This window comes from Solanum stenotomum, chromosome 1, assembly GCF_019186545.1.
Source record: "Solanum stenotomum isolate F172 chromosome 1, ASM1918654v1, whole genome shotgun sequence".
NCBI lineage: Eukaryota > Viridiplantae > Streptophyta > Magnoliopsida > Solanales > Solanaceae > Solanum > Solanum stenotomum.
The window spans coordinates 5,435,478-5,450,673 of NC_064282.1; the positions used below are offsets into that span (position 1 = coordinate 5,435,478).

The following is a 15,196-nucleotide window of genomic DNA, read 5'->3' on the forward strand; positions in this document are numbered from 1 at the left end:
AGACTAAATAGGGACACATGGCGCAATCTTATTCGTCAATTTGATATTTAATAAATGTCGGGCCGGTTGATAAGATTATGACACGTGTATGTCTGTTAGTATGAAGGGTCTATATGCTCTAGTTTTTGGACGGCAGGGGCACCAATGTCCCAAAAATATAACGGATGGTATCTGCATACCATTTACGATAGTTCGGGGGTATATTTGTCCTTTTTTCCAAAATAAAAATGTAGGGGAGACCTACATTTGATTTTTAACTTATTTTAAGTCATTTTAAACTTAAAATTAACCTAGTCAAATGCTTCCTAACTTATTTTAAGTAGTTTTTGATTTATTTTCAGTTATTTTTATATTTATCAACACTTCTAAAAATCAAAAACTGACTTAAAATATTTATCAACACTTCTAAAAATCAAAAACTGACTTAAATGTAGATTTGACAAACTTTTAAGTCAATCCAAACACCTTCTTAACTAGCTTGTATTAATTTTTACTATCTTTCAAAAATAATCTTTTCAATTTTTACCTTCATTAAATATGTTATTGTTTAACTTTTATTAACTCATTGAGATGTGTAATAATTTGTCCGTTAATTAATTACTCCTGTTAAATTTAAATTTGGCAAGTAACCAAACATGTCATTTTAATTACTACTCCCTTTGTCCCATTTTTTATGTCATACTTTTCTATAAATAGTTAGACCACAATACTTGTCATTTTATAAAATTTATGCATAAATTACCATATTTTGCCTATTATACCCTTGATAGAGTAGTTAATTAATCTTGAAAATGTATCCATCATTTATTATAAAGTTGACTTAAGTAGACATTAAATAAAGATAGAAGAGTAAAATTACATCATTTCCTAATGCAAGTACAAAGTAAAAAGATGACATATAAAATTGAGACGGAGGGAGTATTATTTTTCAGATTAGCATAGGTTACTTGTCTGTTTTGAATTATTAAATGGACCATGTTCCATGTTCCATATTACATCTTGACAAGTATGTGTATATTTCTATTTATAGAAGAGCCAAGTTGAGGACGATTAAGGGCAAATTTGTCATTTCATAGAAATTCTAGAATGTTTGTTTCTACGTTATGGCATCAAAAAAGTGGTAATAGATTTATAATGATAGTACAATTAAATATATTTTTCTAAATGTCATGTGTATTCTAATGATGTGACATTTAATATGGACCTATATTTTCAATCACATTTTATATTAAGATATTACTCCCTCTGTCTCAATTTATGTGACACTTTTCATTTTTCGAGAGTCAGACAGTTTAAGTTTGACAGGAAATTTGCGCATGAAATCTTTAATTTCTTTGAAATGAAATTTATATATTTGTAAACAACGTAAAAAGTATTATAAGTCACAACAATTGGTAATTCAAAATGTTTAAAAGATTTATGAAAAATTTAGGGATAAGCGTCTGAAAAATACCTCAACTTTGGTCGAATTTGTTGTGCGATACTAAACTTTCATGAGGACCTATTACCCCCTTGAACTATTTAATGGTGTATTTTTTACCCCCCGAACTATTTAATAATATATTTTAAAGGTATATATATGCCCACTTGAGCACATTACTATTTATAATTTTGCAATATTTTTTATGTCCACGTGAACAAATATATACGTTTAAAATGCAGTATTAAATGGTCTAGTAAGGTAATAGGTCCTCATGAAAGTTTAGTATCGCAACAGCAAATTCGACCAAAGTTGAGGTATTTTTCAGGCCGTTATCCCAAAAATTTATAGTCAAAGTTAGATTTGTTTGAATCTCGAAATCCAAAAAGTGCTACATAAAATGAGACGGAGAGAATATAATTTATTTTAAGTAATATTCTTCTATATCATAAAGTAAAGAACTTCATACTATGAAGTCACATAAAAATATTCATACCAATTTTTCATAAAACATCAAATTTGGAAGTTTTCATAATAAAATAAATTATATATTACAATGAGTAAATAAATTTATAATGTGAAATTTCTTTACACTAATATGTATATGACATAACTTATTTAAATATATAGTTTGTACTCCATTTTTTCATAAGTAATTTTCAACTATAAGTAAATTATATCTTATAATTTTCATGTTGTTTCATTATGACAATTAACATATGACATATGTCTATAAATCAAAATAGTTCTTACTCCTTAAAATACATTACGTAATTTACTTTTATTTATATATACTATATTAGGTATAGAATATTATTCCGTTTTTTTTAATTGAATTTTTTTTAAATATGTAGAATTTAGGAAAAAAGGTCTGAAATATATTCGAACTTTGACCGAAATTGTTGTTATCATACCAAACTTTGAAAATGACCTTTTACCCCCTACATTATCTAATAGTGTATTTTAAAGGTATATATGTGTCCACGTGAACATCATAAATATTTCATCATTATAAATAGTAATGTGTCCACATTGGCACATATATACCTTTAAAATACACTATTAAATAGTGCAAGGGGTAAAAGGTCCTTCATAAAGTTTGGTATCGTACCCGCAATTTCGGCCAAAGTTGAAGTATTTGTCAGACCATTTTTCCTAGAATTTATGTAAAATAAGTTTCAAATGCTATTATTTTATCATCAGTTGATGTTATTTAATTAAAATGTTTTATAAACAACTTTACTAAGCTACTATAATTTCTATCACGTAAATTTTGTAATGCTTTTTTATTCTCTTCATACATTGTTTCATTATGGATAGTACATTGTTTCAACATGGATGAAAATCCCTTTGAAATTCTCTTGGTTGCTAAATGTTTTATTGATTTTGGTTTAGAAGTTTGGCCCGGTTTTTTTGGTGTAGTAGGGAAGGGATTGACCTTTCTAACGCATATTCAGTCGTACCGGCATGGCCCCACTGATTTGTTTTCGATCGGAGCATCAAGTCTAAGAAAAGGCCCAAAATAGTCCCTTATTTTGGGGTTAGGACTCTATGTCATCCTTGATTTTTCATATAAAGCAGTAGTAGTCTCCCGTGTTTATAATATTACTGCATTTTTTGTTTCTCCAAAACTTTTACCTATTTTTAATATTAATTTTGTCCACAATTTTATGTATGTAATATTCAATAATCTTTATATATATATATATATATATATATATATATATATATATATATTATAAATATCTCCATGCGAGAGAAGATGAGAACAAGAGCACCTTATTCTATTAAGTAGAAATNGTACCGGCATGGCCCCACTGATTTGTTTTCGATCGGAGCATCAAGCAGCGCAACCCGGTTCTACTTGACTAAACCCGTGCTCCTCCAAGGAGAGAGTTNGTCATCCTTGATTTTTCATATAAAGCAGTAGTAGTCTCCCGTGTTTATAATATTATTGCATTTTTTGTTTCTCCAAAACTTTTGCCTATTTTTAATATTGATTTTGTCCACAATTTTATGTATGTAATATTCAATAATCTTTTTATATATATATATATATATATATATATATTTTAAATATCTCCATGCGAGAGAAGATAAGAACAAAAGCACCTTATTCTATTAAGTAGAAATATTATTGTAGCTTAGCTAAGAACACCTTAACATATACCGTTTCAAGAAAAGAAAAGTTTGTACTATTGCACGTGAAAATTATGTGATGAACCTCTTGATTTTAGTTGCAATACATTTTCTACTAAACAAAACAAGGTGTTCCACTTCTCACCTTCTCTCACAAAAGTTATTATTCTAAATATATAAAAAGACGATTGAACATTTCATACATAAATTGTGGATAAAATCAATGTTAAAAAATAGACAAAAAACTGGGGAAGGATCAAAAGTGCAATAATATTGCAAATATGAAGTATTAATACCGCTCCATATGAAAACTCAAGAAGGACTTTGAGTCCTAACCCAAAGATAATGGACTATTTTGCACTATTTCTCGATTTTGTACTATATAAGATATGAGTAAAGCATAGTCTTCTTTCTCCTCATCTTCTGTTATTTCCTCCATTTCAAATTTACATGACACCATTTGACTTGACACAAAGTTTATGAAAGAAATAATTTTAAAAAAATTGTGGTCTAAATATTCCTTGACCATTTGTATGACTATAAATAATTTTGTTAACAGTAAAAGGAGTATTTTAAAGTTAGATTATTTTCTATTATGAAAATGTGACATTCTATTTGCAACGTATAAAAAGAAAATTGTTCCACATTAATTGAGTCTAAAAAAGTATTTCTGAAAAATTAATATGGTCTGTTTGATATTTATCAAAAAGGTGATAAGGACCGTCCTACTTCTTCACCCTTATACATAACAAAAGTTTGATAATATAAATAACTCTTCTACATAATAAAAGCTTGATAATACAAAGAGTTATGAAAAAGGTTATGAAAAAATACCAATGTTATTATTATTATTTGATTCAATATATGTGTTATACATAATATTAAAATGAGTATGAGAGATATATTTTTAAATTTTAGTTATGGAAACTTAAAAAACTTATAAGTTTCAATTAATTTAGTTGAAATAGAAAAAAAAAATTATTGTAAAGTGCAATTCATTCTATATCGTGTTTTAAAATATTCATGATTAACAATTTTTTAAAAATAAACATATATAATATAATAAAATTACAATAATATACAACTTAAGATAATCTCTATTCCCTCTCAAATACATCTCTATCCTCTTGGACATATCTCTATCCCCCTTGCATCCATCCCTTTCCCCTCTCGAATACATCCCTTCCATTAAATAATGTATAATTTGCAATATATCGGACAATCAAGAAATGTATCCGAGAGCAATAAAACTCAGGAATTTTTGTAATTGAAGAAACTTTTGGAATAAGATGTAATAAACCCCCAAATGTAATTTTTTTTTGTAAGTTATGCTATAATTTAATATGGGCAAATTACAGAAATCACATACTTTTAAGGCCAAATTACAATTTATCCCTTAAAAGTTTATAATTACAAAAATCCCTCAAACGGATACAATAATATAAGCGCGATACATTAATCTGATGGGCGAGATACATTAATTGTTAAGTAAGATACATTACATATTATACATGATACGCTAATCTGATGTACATATTATACATGATACACTAATCTGATGTACATTTTATACATGATACACTAATCTGATGTGCGAGATACAATAATATAAGCGTTGATACATTAATCTAATGAGTGAGATACATTAATTTGATGCGCGAAAATGGGGGATTTTGAAAATTTGTAAAACTTATAGGGGATAATGATAATAAGGAAACTAAAAGTTGAGATTTCTGTAATTTTTTCATTTAATATTATAATATTGAGCCAGTAAATGGGCCTTTGAATATCTAGTATATATATATACACACTTTATAAACCAAATCGTAACCGACATTACGTGAAGCCAACATTTTTTGTCTAGTCCCACCATAGGAGATCCCGCTTTTAATCACAAAGACAATGACCATTATTAAGTGCGTACTAAATAGTTAGTTAATTAACTAATTAATATGAGTGAATCAGTATTAATATTTAATTATGTTAGTTCAATAATACAATAATATGTACTTTACGTAGTTGTGTCGCAGCTGTCATATATGTCAGAGGATCACTACCACGAGATCAGTACGAAACATAAAAAATTTGAGGTGCTAAGATTTGGCTAAAATAATTAAGTAATATAATACCATGGTACCACTAATTAAATGAAGAGAAAGTGCATCCTACAAATAGTAAATCCGAACTCGTGTGGAATGGTAGATTAGCAGGGATTATGTTAATTAATCATATTACATACCCCACCATAATTAAAATTAAAATAAAAATAGGATACACGTAAATCTGTGGATAGTGAACATGATAAAAATGATATTTTGAGTGTATAAGATTGGTACTCTGTAATTAATTAATTAATTGATGTAGACTACTTGATAACATTATGAGCAAATATATATAAAAAAATTGTTAATTTACGTGACACCTTTTGAGAAGTGAAACTAAAAATAATTTTTTTAATATAGTTATTGTGATTTATAATCCCTGTTAAAAAAATTCTAAGATATGTATATTTTGTTTTAAATTTTTTTATGTTTGAATTCATGATTAAACTAAATAGGATTGATTTAAAATTTACATTATAACACAATGAATTGAAACATTGAGAAGTAAAATATTTCCTAATTAACCAAACAAAAAACAGTTGTTCACGGTCACAATTCTTACTTCCATAGGAGTATCTAATAATGGTGACTAGGAAAAGTAGGTATTTTCCCAATTGTTTGATTAACTTTTTAATAAATTTTACATTTAAAAGATAAAAAAGTTACTAATTTTACATAAATTATTAAGACTATAGGTAACTCACACTTTCAACATCTTACCTTTTTGATTTAGGTGGAATTTTTTTAACTATAAATATATTTTATGTTAAAATTATTGAATACTATATCAAACAAAATACAAGCATCATTATCAATAGATATGGTACAGCTGCTAAAATTATTTCTACCTTAACTAGAGTTTAAAATTCGAGCCTTAAATATGTAAATATTTTTTATAGTAACCGTTTCTGGAAAAAAATTGCTAGCGCATTTTTTTTTTAACTCCATATATTCTGGTACTCCTAACAACTTTGCGATATTATGAAGAAAAGGAAAACAGAGGTGTAAAGTTAGAAAAAAAAATGTCAAAGATAAAGTCATAAACCGACAAACTAAAATAAAAAAAGAGCAAAATATGTGTAAGAAAAAGTTTATTTTTTCTTTAATTTCAATCAATTTATATGAATATCAATAGTTCAGCTGCATCACTTTCATCTTCTCTCCCACGCTAACACGTCACCTTCCTACCGTAGCCTCTTTCTCCGGCGAATACCTATCCATAATCTCCACCGTAGTTGTCGTATATTCCGCCGCCGGCGAATCTCACTTGTCAAGCATTTTTTTATCCATAAAATAAAATAGAGTATATTACATATACTTTCCGTTTCTCCAAATTACCGTTTCAAATTCTTATTTAAATAAACGAGGAAATTGTGACCTCTGAAAGCTGTTGCACTGTTTTCTTCTGCTGTTTTTTGTTGGAACTTATTTTTTGTGTGAAGTTATTTTGGAGGACATATAAATTTGGGTAGTTTAGAGAATGGAGGTGATTGAGTACTGGCTTGTGTTTCTCTAACATTTAAGTTTTGAGGTTTTTGAGGGTTTCTAGGGTTACACAGTTGGTGGAGTTTTTTTTTCTTTTTTTGGAGGAGAAGGTAAATGGCGGTGGAGTATACATGTTGCGAGACAGGGTTCTTCATACATATTGTGATAATTGTTTTTCTGGTACTTTTCGCTGGGTTGATGTCTGGCCTTACGCTAGGGCTTATGTCGCTCAGTCTAGTTGATCTGGAAGTCCTTGCCAAGTCTGGAACTCCAATTGATCGTAAAAATGCTGGTATTATTTCTTTTTTCCTGCCTTATTTTGCTGTTAACATTGTGGCGGTGCGTCTGTTGTTAAGTTAGTTTTGCTCTGTTGCTGACTTTTGGCTGCTTTTATGGTATATGATGAAGTGGATTTGATAGTTTGATTCCTATTGTGTATTTTGTGCGATAGCAAATACTGTCTATTTTAATGAATGTTCTTGGATTTTTCCAGATGATAAACGCAAGATCTTTGAGCAATAAAAATGCTTAGACTTTGTACGGGCTAGGGACTGACCAATTATCTGCTAAGAAATGATTTTCTTTCTTTCTTGAGCAACCTTTGAATCAATCAAAGATCACCTGTGCTGCAATCCAAAAATAGTTGGGGCCAATTATATAAATCATCTGAACTAGCTTTGCTGAATTTGGGCTTATTTCATTCCAATACTAAATAATTTGTCTTTTAACGCAAATTAGGAGTTCGATCTCATAAATAATTTCAATACTAGTTGGAATAACCTTGAATGCTGAACTTAAATTTGTTGTGATACTGCTTGTCCACACACTTAATTTGTGGGTTCTTTTAGTTAGACGATCTCGAAAAGAGGGTTTTAGAGAATGATGAATTGAGAGTGAGAGAGGTAGGCATGCAATAAGTGGTTTTATCTGCCGTCAATAGGTTGTAGAAGTAGATGATACTAAATATTGTCTTAAGGTTTTGAAATAATCTGATGGCATTTCATCACAGTTATCATTTAGGGAATTATGGTTTCACAATTAAGACTTTTTGCTTTTGTCTTAACAGAGAAGATCTTGCCTGTTGTTAAAAAGCAGCATCTATTGCTTTGCACTCTGCTTATTTGCAATGCTGCTGCTATGGAGGTATATATGCAAGATTATGATTGTATGTTTCAACAAGCTATTCTTGCATTATTTTTGGATATTTACTTAGCTCTTAAATTGTGTGATAACCTTTCAGGCACTTCCCATATTTCTGGACGGCCTAGTTACTGCTTGGGGTGCTATACTGATTTCTGTCACGTTGATACTTCTGTTTGGTGAGGTGAGGATTTTATTTTGTTGAGTATATTCTTGAAAACTGTCTAAATCAGGGCATAGATTTAGGGATGATACTTGGGTGGGATGGGTGGTTGGGTATTCCCGTGCACCCACCCAGATGGGAAGGGAAATAGGGTCCCACATGGTGTGTGCGCCTCACTGCCCTTTATGGAATTATCTACCTCAAATTTATACACTTGGGCAACAAATTCACTTGTACTTCTGTTTGGCGAGGTGAGGATTTTATTTTGTTCAGTATGCTTGAAAACCGACTAAATCAGGACATGGATTTAGGTATCACACTGGGTGGGAAGGTTGCTGGGTATTCCCGAATCCCGTGCACCTACCCAGATGGGAAGGGAAGTAGGGTCCTGTATTGTGTGTGTGCCTCCCTGCCCTTTATGGATTTATCTACACCAAATTTACACACGTGAGAATGAATATACTTTAATTACGTGATGTGATTCCTTAGGATAGCGATAGTCCATGCCCTTTACTTATTAAGGATTATTAGTTTTCTTGCTTTATGATTATTTAATACTTTGGGATGAAGTTGTTATCACATTCTACCACTCAAATAAGTGCAATTAATTCTATTCAACTTTTTGAAGGAAATATATAGTAAGAAACTTCTGCAGCATTGTTGAAACGGGCAAACAAGCTTCTGGGTTTGGGGTTACTTTCTGCACCTCATTACCATCCATGGATTGTTGCCTTTAAGATGCCATTGGGCTTACTTGACATTCTGGGTGTCATGTAAACAAAGTCCTGGTGAAAAATGCTCCTTATTCATTGTTCTGTACCTCCTTGTTTAATGAAGAAGGAATTCAATAAAGATGTATTGTTCTAAAAACACAATTTAGCAAGAGTTCGGATGTATTAGTTTTCCTTAAAAGCAAAAGAATTAAGCTGTTTGGTGAAACCACATGATCATTTACATGTGCTGCTTTTCTTTCTCAATTTTTTTTTACATGTGCCGCTTTTTTGTCAATTTCTAGAGAATTTACATGTGATGTTTTCTATTGTGTGGTTGAGCAGATCATACCACAATCTCTTTGCTCAAGATATGGACTTGCAATCGGTGCAGCTACAGCCCCAATTGTTCGTGTTCTTGTTTGCATCTGTTTTCCTATTGCATATCCAATAAGCAAGGTAGGCTCTTTTATGCAATGATTTATGTTAACTTCCCATCTAGTTGAAAGTTGTCATTCTGAATTGAGTGCCAACTGTATTCCAAGTTCGATTATCAAATGTTGGCTATGGGATGGTAGTTGTTTTATATTAGTAGCTCATTTAGTTGCTGTGATTTCCAGCTGTTGGACTTTCTGCTGGGACATGGAAATAGAGCTCTTTTCCGACGAGCTGAGTTGAAAACTCTAGTAAATTTGCATGGGAATGAGGTAATTAATTGAAGCAGCTATGTTGTTGATTCAGTTATGTGTTTGTGCTTCTAATACAGTGCCACATAGATCTAGCTGTTTTTATTTCCTGTATCATCTAATTGACTTATTGCTTCCTCTAATCCACTTGGATAAGAATTCTACTTGTTTTCGATCTAGAGAATCTGTACTGCTAAACCACTTAAATTAGGATTTCTACTTATCATGTGTTGGTTGTTTTATACTTCTAATTCCATGACTTCCTTGTAAATAGGCTGGTAAAGGTGGAGAGCTTACACATGATGAGACAACGATAATTGCTGGTGCTCTTGAGCTGCATGACAAGACAGCTAGTGATGCAATGACCCCGATATCTGAAATCTTTGCCATTGATATTAATGCGACGCTGGACAGGTTTCTATATCTTTTGATGTCATAATAGATTTATGTATCACTGCCTTTTCAGCTGCTTGATACTCTATATTCCCCTATTTATGTACAGGAATCTGATGAACTTGATTTTGGAGAAAGGGCATAGCAGGATACCAGTCTACTATGACCAACCTACAAACATAATAGGGTTAATTCTGGTAATTATTGATTTATTCATGCAGTTTCCCTCGACGTAATTGGAAGCATTTTCTTCCCTAATTTAGACACAAAAATAAAACAATTCCTCTCCACGAAGTTTGATTTCACTTCCCACTTGTTGCCAACTTTGAAGGACTTTGTTTCTATGTTTCATGAACCAAAGAGCTGTTATCTAACAAATCCTCCAGTTACTTCCAATTTCTTGTTCCACTTGAATGGTGATTTTGACTTTGTAGCGACTCGGTAGGTTTCTATGAAACCCATACACTGTTGGAACTTTGTGAGAGAAATATCACTACTACTTAAAAGTATATGGAAAGTGTCCTCTTAGGTGGCTGCTTTTGGAACTTTAAGGGCTTGTGATATCTTTTCCCCAATCATCATTTCTTAATTCATTTTTACCCAAGACAAAAATGTGGGGTGATACATTACCAGATTTTATACTAATAACTTCCCCACATGGTTTAAAAACTTCCAATTTCCTCAAAGAATTCAGTTGAATAAGCTCACCTCCAATCATGAAATGCTTGAGATTCTGCCTCGAGTGTTGAGATATGCAATGTCTTCTGGTAACTCATCATGATAAACTCTAGCTAAATCAAGTTCTTAAACACGGGTCTGTCTCAGATTTAAGTGTGTTCTCAGAGTTAAGCTTGCTTTTGCCTTGTCGTTTCATGTGTGTAGTTAATCGTACTCATCCACCATCTGCCTACATCTATAAACAAGTCTATGTTCCGTATTCATGATTAATGTCTACTTGTTTTATGGCATTGTAGGTTAAGAACTTGTTGACTGTCCATCCTGAAGATGGAACTCCTGTGAAGAATGTTACCATCCGAAGAATCCCAAGGTATATGTTATATCTTAAGTGTTGGAGAGGCTGCAAAAGCAAATTAGTCTTGTGCTTTCTTTGGTTTATGGTTGCTGCTTTCTTTGTTTTTTTTTATTGCTGCCCAGCATATATTTAACTTTTTGTGATCAGTTAGCAGCGTATCTTTAATTTAAATTCAAGTTCTTTTTGCCGTCTTCTTTTCAGTAATTCAGGTTCTTTTGGCATGTAACCTTTTTATGTTCTGTTCAGCCTAGAGCTGAAATTCATTGTCGTATAGCACAGTTGAAAAGCTTTTCCATGATATATTTCACCACATCCCTAACTTCAGTAATTCCAAATTGAATGACATTACTCCATTCAGTGAGAGTTGGTTCTACCGGTATCTTAACTGAAATAAAAAAACGATTTACTTTAATTTGAAGTAAGTTTGTTTTTTAGGAAGATGGATAGTTCTAAAATTATTTGAAAATGCATTGATATGATAAAAGATTGGCTCATGAAAGTGAACAAGATATTCAACTTCATTGTAGACAGGGCAACTTAAATGCTGTCCGTGATAGTGTCATGTCTATTCAAGATGAAAATATTTTAGTCTTGTGTTTTATGTCATCTTACGTTTTCTAAGAATGGAAGTCCTTGTTTGTGTCAATGATGCTGCATTCATTTTAGGTTGCAATTACTGTGTGATGATTGTTCTTGGGCTTCCAGTATCCCTCATAAACATCTTCATGATTTCTTTTCTTATGGTGCAGGGTCCCAGATTCTATGCATTTGGATGACATCCTGAATGAGTTTCAGAAAGGTCATAGCCATATGGCTGTGGTAGTAAGACAGTGCAAAGATGATATGGATCAGCCTGCTAGCAAATCCCCTGCAGAGAGTACGTTTTGCCTGTGGGGTTATTTTTCTTTTATCACATGTAAACCTTCTTTAATTTGGACACTCCACCTCCTCTTTACTTTCCAGCTCCCGTGAAAGATGTCAGGGTAGACATTGATGGTGAAAAGCCTCCCCTCGAGAAGAGTCTTAAGACAAAACGATCATTGCAGAAGTGGAAGAGTTTCCCTAACAATGGAAATGCTTCATTCAAAAGTACTAGGAGCAAAAAGTGGACAAAAAATATGTATGCGGACATTCTGCCAATAGATGGAAATCCCCTGCCAAAACTCCCAGAAGAGGAAGAGGTTGTTGGAATAATAACTATGGAAGATGTTATTGAAGAGCTTTTACAGGTGAAACTTAATACAATTTGCTATTATATGTTGAACTTTTATATTTTAATGTTTTTCTAGACTACTGCCGCTATACATGTCAATTCTGTTTTTTTTTTGTGTGTAGGAGGAAATCTTTGATGAGACGGATCACCATGAGGAGGTTTCATGATCGTAGTTATGTCGTACACAATGTATAATTAGAATTTTTTGATGTCTTATTATAAAAAATGTATTTTGCTAGACTTCAGAACAAGTATAGTATAACATTCTAGACGTTATGTACAAGACTTTTGTCTACCGAAGAGAGACGTAGCCTCAAAAAGGTTATTTCACAGCAATGTATGACTTGTTTATAACATTTCCAAGTGGAATAACTGTCCGCATAAAATCCAAGGGAATATATGGGAAAAAAAAAAACTCAAAAAATACAAGTGCAATTTATTTGGTTGTGGGGTTTGACAATCAACCCTACCACTTAGAAAAGAGAGACATAAACCTTACTTTCATAGTTGAATATAATTAGTCAACTATTTTGTTAAAGATATATAGTGTACAAAGAACTAACGGGGTGGGTGGGGCTAAAGAACGAAGGATATATTTATATATGATTATTAGATATATACACATATTCAGCCTATTCATCTTATACATGATGATGCTATTATTTCTTATAAATATTACGACCTTTACTTTTTCAAATTCATTAATAAATCGTATAGTAGGCTAGAAAGGTAGCTGGAAAGAACATTTGTCTAGATAATTCCTTCTGCTTTAATAATGGGGAGAATCATACCAATTGCAACCTGAAAATCAAAGAACCAGATCAATACTAAGTACAAATAAAAGATTTCGTTTAGTTATGTATATACTTACATAAAGAAGTTTGGTAAGACGGCAAAGTGCCTTTGGGGCAGGAAATGGAAGTAATAAACGAGCAGCAGCAGAGTCCTATAGCAATTAAATGAAAAGCCAAACTGATAGGCTTTGGATTTAGTCCAGCAACCATAGCAGCTAATCCATTTTTAAATATCCCTCCAAGGCAAGGCTTATATAATCATAACATGCTTCTCTTATCTCTTTTCTTGCTGGTTCAGAGAGAACTAATTGGTATAATACATCAGCCACTATGTTAATTGTTGATGCTAGCAGCTACCAAGCGTGATCAGATTATAATTATTAGTTGAGTGATAAATTGTCCGAGTACTCACGAACCGTTGAAGAGATTTGGAGACAGCGTTAGTATCATTTAAGTTGGGTAGAGTTCTAAGAAGATCGCGAAGAACAAGTACGTCGGAAAGAGCAAGTCATTCCTGTTATAGGGTGTCTCCAATAAGTAGGCAACCTGGTTTTGTCTGAAAATTCTGTGCAGGCATGCTTCTCAGTTGCATTCTTCTTATGTTTACTTTGTCACTTGATGCTCTTACGAATGCATCTCTCATTACTAAGTGTAAGAATGTATTATTCTTTTTGACTGTGACTAAAAAAAAATGAGTCATAGAATTTGGAAGTACATGCATATTTAACTATATCTCCATTGGCCATAGAAGAAAGAGTTTGAGCAGGAATAAGAATCATACATCGTATCTCAGTGCTGCTAACTGGATAAATTGACATTGGTGAGGTGTCTGACATGATAAGAACTGAATGGTTCTCATGTGGAAGTTGACAATTTTTTAGAATTAATCCAACAAAACTAGACGAAATATTCACCTATATATAACAAAAAAAAAAACATTTGTTAAATATACACAATATATATTTATAAATTAATGAATTTAATTTACCTTTGAATTGCACAAAGAACGTCGTAGATTTGAAAAAGTACCATCGCAAACAATAGTAAGAGGAGCATAAGCACTTAGCTCTCCTTCTTTTGTCTTGTACTTTACACTTCCCTTTTCTTCAATCAAACATGTTACTGTTCCTTCTTCAACTCTTACACTGCATTAAAATTATAAAAATACCGCGATACGTTTAGAGTATGGTGTAACAAAAGATACCATCTTTTATGTACACATATTATTTGCTCAATTCACTTAAAGAAAAATCTTACGATTTACGTAGGATGGACATGAAATTACCTACTTGGGAAGGGTAGCAAGTTTTTGTCTCATTTTTTGGATGAAACGTCCATAGTGGAAACATCTTGCGGACACATCTGCATCTGCATGAAATTTCTCTAAGGGATACCATAGCATTATATGCTTTCCCTCCTCATTGTAAAGAGTTTGTCCAACTACCCTTTGAGCATCTATATCTTTCAAACAATCTGTACACATGTAGTGGATTTATATATATATCACACCTAATATATTTACATAAAACTTAAAATAGAAAAAAAATAAGATGTGCTTATTAACTTGGCTTAAGCTAACATATATATGAGTGTGCACAAATAGACACTTGAATAAAACTGAACAAGTAGACACACATGCACGTCCTACGTGGCATAATACATTCTTGTAGGATGCCACGTAGGATACAAAATTGTTATGTAGGACGTCACGTAAAACGAATGTGTCTATTTGTTCAATTTATTTGTACAAAATTGAACAAATAGATACATTCATTTTACGTGGCATCCTACATGGCAATTTTGTGTCTTTATGTGGCATTTTCCATGTAGTATGGCACGTAGAACGTGTGTGCCTACTTCTTCAATTTTATACAAATTTAAGTGTCTATTTGTGCACATCCAAAATTGAAGGGCATAA

At 31.8% G+C, this 15,196-nt stretch overlaps 1 protein-coding gene across 1 annotated transcript; it reads left to right on the top strand.

Annotated features, from left to right (window-relative positions):
• The first annotated feature begins 6,830 nt into the window (after positions 1 to 6,830).
• On the top strand, positions 6,831 to 12,825 carry LOC125843915 (DUF21 domain-containing protein At4g33700-like). The gene is made up of 11 exons (XM_049523142.1): positions 6,831 to 7,438; positions 8,213 to 8,289; positions 8,387 to 8,470; positions 9,505 to 9,618; positions 9,780 to 9,866; positions 10,120 to 10,259; positions 10,348 to 10,435; positions 11,213 to 11,286; positions 12,021 to 12,148; positions 12,235 to 12,500; positions 12,607 to 12,825. The coding sequence occupies exons 1-11, from the start codon at positions 7,261 to 7,263 to the stop codon at positions 12,649 to 12,651; spliced, it is 1,281 nt and encodes a 426-aa protein (XP_049379099.1). The 5' UTR covers positions 6,831 to 7,260; the 3' UTR covers positions 12,652 to 12,825.
• The last annotated feature ends 2,371 nt before the right edge of the window (positions 12,826 to 15,196 follow it).

Bases quoted from the DNA above. Each gene is read 5' to 3' on its own strand.
- LOC125843915 (XM_049523142.1), top strand. From the start codon at position 7,261: ATGGCGGTGGAGTATACATGTTGCGAGACAGGGTTCTTCATACATATT. The intron at 9,619-9,779 runs GTAGGCTCTTTT...TGTGATTTCCAG, and splicing joins TTGCATATCCAATAAGCAAG to CTGTTGGACTTTCTGCTGGG. The intron at 10,436-11,212 runs GTAATTATTGAT...ATGGCATTGTAG, and splicing joins ACATAATAGGGTTAATTCTG to GTTAAGAACTTGTTGACTGT.